Source organism: Muscardinus avellanarius (genome assembly GCF_963383645.1).
Source record: "Muscardinus avellanarius genome assembly, chromosome: 3".
NCBI classification, from domain to species: domain Eukaryota; kingdom Metazoa; phylum Chordata; class Mammalia; order Rodentia; family Gliridae; genus Muscardinus; species Muscardinus avellanarius.
Window position 1 is genome coordinate 106,713,171 of NC_137788.1, and position 6,504 is coordinate 106,719,674.

The 6,504-nt window shown below is 47.0% G+C and overlaps 1 protein-coding gene across 1 annotated transcript; it reads left to right on the top strand.

The window, feature by feature from the left end:
* Positions 1 to 3,435: 3,435 nt before the first annotated feature.
* TENT5C (terminal nucleotidyltransferase 5C) lies at positions 3,436 to 4,623 on the top strand (the record flags this gene model as incomplete). Its single annotated transcript, XM_080692280.1, has 1 exon — positions 3,436 to 4,623. The coding sequence occupies exon 1, from the start codon at positions 3,448 to 3,450 to the stop codon at positions 4,621 to 4,623; it is 1,176 nt and encodes a 391-aa protein (XP_080548406.1). The 5' UTR covers positions 3,436 to 3,447.
* Between the last annotated feature and the right edge of the window lie 1,881 nt (positions 4,624 to 6,504).

Below are 6,504 nucleotides of genomic sequence, written 5' to 3' on the forward strand. Positions count from 1 at the left end.
TTGATTTGGTTTCTAAGTTTAAAAATTCTGTCCTAACAATTTGTCTTATGCTATAACAGGTTGCTTCAGTCATTTTGGCTTTGCCATACTTCTTACAAACTAGTATACATCGTTTTTTAACTTTTTTTTCTGGCTAATCCTACCCCATTTTCATATGAACTTTACAAATTCTCAATTTAAAACAGATCCTGGCTCTGAATTTACAAAAACACGGGTTAGGTAAATATGTGAAAATTCTTGCGCACGTGCATACACACACACACACACACACATCTCTGGTCTCATATGCCTTTCTTTGCAGCTTTAAAAAGTCCTGATTTTACTTCTATATGGGCTCTTTTTAAAACACATTAAAAAAAAATAAGGGTCTGTGTCAGAAGTTTTTCCTGCAGTTAGTAATCCTCTGCAGTATCACTAAGGTTCTTCCTGAAGATTTTCTTGTTTCTTGCATCCCATGCAGTGGTAAAACCCTGGCTTCTCAGTTGCTTTGTGACCGCTCACACCTCTTTCACCTGGGCCTCGGGTGCACAACAGGTGGCAGACAGTGTGAAAGCAGGCCGTATATTCTTAGGTCTCCCAACACACCTGTCAGAAATCACCAAATCCCGGGAAGTCCAGCTGTGTCTCAGAACGAGGCCTGAACCATGCCTTCCCGTAAACATCTGACTCAGTTGAGGCACAAATGTTCATAAAAGGGGCCACAAAGAACTACTGAGTGTACGGAGAGCACAGAACAAAAGCGGATCTGGCTTCAACCCAGATGCCAGCCATAATAAACATCAAAGTATTCCGTCACAGGAACTTGCTGAGTGCCCGTTAATGTAGGCGCGTTTCGGTGGGATGACATTCAGAGCACTGTCCAAAGAAGCTGGAAGGTAAACTTGTTCTTGGGAGCAGCGGCGGAACGCTGCTTTGACCTTGCTTTGGCCATGTGATCAAGCTTCTCAGTACCAGCTGAGAAGATTCCTAATCCCCTGACTCAGATCCTGAGGTGCCGCCATAACCTGGCTCGAGGGGAGGCTCGTGGGACTGTGGGACACTTGCCATCCCCAGCTCCCTGCTACTTTTCTTCTCTGGGCCCCAGCCAAAAAGCTCATGTTGCCTTCTTTTTTTGTGTGCTGAAGGCTGAACCCAGGGGCACTCTACCTCCAAACTATGTCCCCAGCCCTATTTTGTTTTTTACTTTGAAACAGTGTCTCACTAAGTTGCTGAGGCTCTCACTAAATTTCTGGGGCTAGCCTTGAACCTGTGATCCTCTTAGCCTCCCAAGTACTGGGATTACAGGTGTGCACCACCGTGCCTGGCTTCATGTTACCTTTCTTATCGGCTTGTGTCTCATCCTTAGAAGTGAACTCTTCCTTGGCCTTCCTGTTTACTCCAAACAAGGCATACCCTCTCTTTGGGCTATTACCTTTGCTTCCGACTAGACTACTAGCACTGTATACACGCACACGGTCTTGATTTGGGGTCTTGTGTTCTCGCCCACCTTGTGCTAGGGAGCTGCTGGGAAGGTCTCTGCATGCCCAGCAGTGCCCTGACACTGAGTGGCTACCACAGGGAATCCCTGGCACTGGGGCAAGTCCAGAAACCCATGTTGAAACCCCAAGAGATTGCATGCCAGCATGCATTCAAAAGCAGCAGCTTCCAAACAATGAAACTGCCCCGCAAGTGTTTTGTGTACATGTGGCAGCCCAAAGCGCAGGGGAGGGGAACTGTTGCCAGTGAAATCTGAGTTCTGCGCTGAGACCCTTTGTTTCGGCTTCTGTATCCATTAGTTAACATTCAGTCCTCACGGTGCACAAGTACTCTGGCTTCTAATATGCCAGTATTTGTTTATATGTATTAGAATTTTCAGGGATCTGTTGTCTAGCATGCAAAGTGTGAGACGTGAGATTTTTCTCTTACAAGATGCTAACTTGATTCTCCATACGTAGCTTCAAGACACATGTTTTCAAAATCAGGTTGAAAGCCTGCTGCCCTGATGGATTTGCTGTCTCGTGCAAGGCATTTTTGCTGGAAAAGATGGTCTCACTACATAGCTGACCTTTGGTTGACCAGAATTTTTACTCTATAGACAACTCCCCAGTCCTGTCCTGGGTAACAGAAGTGTTTGTTATAGGACAGATTGCTCCCTTTAGTGAAAGGAACAGGGGACACTTGCTAAGGAAATGTGCTTTATTCTGGCAGGAGTGGTCAGACTCCCACTTTGTGGTGAGATTATAACCCACAGTTAAGAATTCATCTAGCAGGGTGTGGTGGCGCACACATTCAGCATTCGGGAGGCTGAGATCAGAGGATCACGGTTCACGGACAGCCTCAGCTACTTAGGCTTTCTGCAACCTAGTGAGATCCTGTTTCAAATTAAAAAGAATAAAATATAGGGCAGGAGATGTAGCTCGGAGGTTGAATGCCTCTGGGTTTCATCCCCAGACCCACAAAAAAAAATAAAAATAAAAAAAAGAATGTATCTATTCACAGAGTGGAGAGAGAGAGAGAGAGGGGGAGAGAGAGAGAGAGAGAGAGAGTGTGTGTGTGTGTGTGTGTGTGTGTATGTGTATGTTTTCTGTATGGCTCTTGTAGTCTGAGTAGCAAACCAGTTCCAGATATAGTGTGTGTCACACACCTATCGTCCCAGTGACAGGGAAACTGAGACAGGAGGATCATAGGTTTGAGACTAGCCCCTGTAACTTAGCAAGACTCTGTTTCAAAACAAAAAATTAAGCCGGGTGTGGTGGCGCACGCTTGTAATCCCCGAGTTTGGGAGGCATAGACAGGATAGTGCAGGTTCGAAGCCAGCCGTGCTGGCTTAAGAGACCCTGTTTCCAAATAAAAAAATATAAAATAGGTCTGGGAGTGTAGCCTGGAGGTAGAAGGGCTTCCAGGAACCCCAGTACCACCACCACAAAAACAAACAAACAAACAAACAAACAATTAAAAGGGCTGGGATATAGCTCCAACCTAGAGTGCCTCTGGGTTCAACCTCCAGTACCAAAAGGAACCAAAAGCAGGGGAGGTAATTTTCATAGAAACTGAGGAAAGTTAGCTGAACATAGAGACTCTATTTTTTTCTTCTTCTTCTATGCTCTTTATGGAATACTGTTGTATCTAGTTTCCTTGGATTGGGAGGTTTGTCTGGTTTCCTTCACACAAGCCAGCACACTCCACCCCCACCCCCACACAGGCGAGCAAAACAGCAGCAGCGAAAACAGGAACCACACAGAGTTCTGAGCCAGCCCCGCTGGTGCCCTGGCTGCTCGGGCTCCACGTGCTTGGATTCAGCTGTCTTCACAGCACCGCAGCGGTGCCTCTGATTTCCATGTCACAGGCCAATGGCCAGTGACAACTCTGCCCTCAGAGCCCTGTGAGCTGCTTCGCTGTACCACAGTGCATCCTAACTCTCGTTTCTCACCCCTCACTTTCAGGTTCCCAGCCAGAACATCCCCCAAGATGGCAGAGGAGAGCAGCAGTACCAGGGACTGCGTGTCCTTCAGCGTGCTCAACTGGGATCAGGTTAGCCGGCTGCACGAGGTCCTGACCGAGGTCGTACCCATCCACGGACGAGGCAACTTTCCGACCTTGGAGATAACCCTGAAGGACATCGTGCAGACCGTCCGCCGCCGGCTGGAGGACGCGGGCATCAAAGTGCAGGATGTCCGGCTGAATGGCTCTGCAGCTGGCCACGTTTTGGTCAAAGACAACGGCTTGGGTTGCAAAGACCTGGACCTGATCTTTCACGTGGCACTTCCCACAGAGGCGGAATTTCAGCTGGTCAGAGACGTGGTGCTGTGCTCCCTCCTAAACTTCCTGCCCGAGGGCGTGAACAAGCTCAAGATCAGCCCAGTCACCCTGAAGGAAGCCTACGTGCAGAAGCTGGTGAAGGTGTGCACGGACACTGACCGCTGGAGCCTCATCTCTCTCTCCAACAAGAACGGGAGGAATGTGGAGCTGAAGTTCGTCGACTCCATCCGGCGTCAGTTTGAGTTCAGCGTGGACTCTTTCCAAATCATCCTGGATTCCTTGCTCTTTTTCTACGATTGCTCCAGTAACCCCATCTCTGAGCACTTCCACCCCACGGTGATCGGGGAGAGCGTGTACGGGGACTTCGAGGAAGCCTTTGACCATCTGCAGAATAGACTGATCGCCACCAAGAACCCTGAAGAGATCCGCGGCGGGGGACTGCTGAAGTACAGCAACCTCCTCGTGCGGGACTTCCGGCCCACGGACCAGGAGGAAATCAAAACCCTCGAGCGGTACATGTGCTCGAGGTTTTTCATCGACTTCCCAGACATCCTCGAACAGCAGAGAAAGCTAGAGACCTACCTTCAGAACCACTTTGCCGAAGAAGAGAGGAGCAAGTACGACTACCTCATGATCCTGCGCAGGGTCGTGAACGAGAGCACCGTGTGCCTCATGGGGCACGAACGCAGGCAGACGCTGAACCTCATCTCCCTCCTGGCCTTGCGCGTGCTGGCAGAACAGAACATCATCCCCAACGCCACCAACGTCACCTGCTACTACCAGCCAGCTCCTTACGTCAGCGATGGCAACTTCAACAACTACTACATCGCCCACCCTCCAGTTACCTACAGCCAGCCGTACCCTACCTGGCTGCCCTGTAACTAACCTTGAGACCTAAGGGTTTCCACAGGGGGAACCCAGTAGGGCAAGGGCTCTCGGGTAGGGGAGCCTCCTCCTAGATGTAGATGTTTGACTTTTAAAGGGGAACTCAGCTCTGATTCTGCTTTGTTTTTTTTTGTTTTTTTTTTTTCCTTACGTACCCATTGGAATGGGTCTGCAGTATATCATGAGCCAGCCCTAAAAGGACCCAAATTCCAGTGCCACTTTTGGAAAATGCTATAGGAAGTGTGACCTATCCACATCTTTCCAAGATAGACACTAACACGTCACCTCCCAAACATTAGCACCTGGGGGTTTTGAGCTCTGGGCCGTCATGGAGGTTGGGAAAGCTTGGGCAGCAAACGAGAAATGTTAAGCTACTTTTCTCCTCACCTGAGCCCAGAGTAGGCTACATGGGCCCTCACTCTGGAGCCTCAGCAGCTACATGCACGTTGAGCCGAGAGTCTCTCTTCTTGTGCCAGGCAGACGGTAGTCCACGTGAGGGTACTCTTGTGATGTGAATTTTGTTCACAGGACTGAATTGCATATGTCTAGTTCCTGTCAACAGAGCTGAGAATTTCTTTCATCAATAAACCAAAGCCAATAGCTGGAGACTTGAGATCTGCTTGGAAGTGGTTTATGGTTTAGATGCTGTGCTATCTTGAGGAATTATGAGATATTGCCAAGAAAAAATGAAATGTAACTTGAAAACAAAATAAAATATGGAACATAATGTTAAACTAGAATTGTGGTGGTGGGGGGTGGGGATTGTAAATAGGAAATGTGAATGTCCTTTTTTTTCTTCTTATTGAATGACTTTGATCCCTCCTATCAGCTCACTTATGGCTGACTTTTGTGTTGCTATTTCTAAGTCCTCTTGTGCTGCATCTAGCCATTGTTAAAACTGACATGAGGGTTTTCCCATGTTTTAATTGGAAGCCCATTTGGGTCACATTCTAAGTATGACAAGCTTTTTTGTTTTTCTGGAGTACTTTGGCTACTTTTTGTTTTCTCTATTTTAGAGGGAAAAAAAACACCCCCAAAGCAATTTTCTTCTCTATATGTTTTTGGCAGCAAATGAATTCAGGAATTTCGGTAGAATGGAGTGACCTGTGGAATTGCTTAGAAGCTAACTTCCTGTCTCCATGCTAGGCAAAGTAGAGGGCTAGCGTTAAGTCTGGTCTCGTGAGCATCACAGCTGCCAAGGGACTCTGAAATCATTCCAGTGTGTTTAGGGAAGAATTGAATGAAGGAAGAATCATCTTTCTACTCTGGTTGATTTGACCATACTTGTTCATATTCTGCACTTTAGAAGGAAAACAGTGTTAATCTCTAGTCTAAAGCAAGCTTAGTCAACAGGAGAAAGCTAGGCTAGTGTTGTTTTTCCCAGTAGATTTAGAGAATAAGTTTTACATTTTAAAGTTTTCTTGTTGGCTCTTTTAGGAAGCATCACTTTAAGGTATCAAGAGCAAAGACATTCAGTTTTGCCAGCCAGCTTGGTTTCTCAAGTGATTCAGTCAGATATGTGCTCCTGACCTTTATTTTCTCCTGTGGCCATAAAAATCCAAAGCTCTGAGTAACTGTTTTGTCTTTGCTTTAAGCAATGAAGGTATCTTAATGTAGAAATGCTTAGTAGACAATGAGGGGTTGTCTCATCTCAAGATGTGTTTCAGGCTCCTTCTGGAATGTGATCTTAGGAGGCTGGATACACATCAGTGACTAGAAGCCACGCAGTGTAGCCAGCGTTGTTTCCCTGTAAGCCTTAGTTTTATTTGAATTTTCTGGCTTTTGAGTCAAGTCCATTTGGAGGGGACCTGGGATACTTCTGCATAAAAAGAAGGGCAGTATAAAGTAATCCCAGCATATTTGCACACACACAAAGAGATT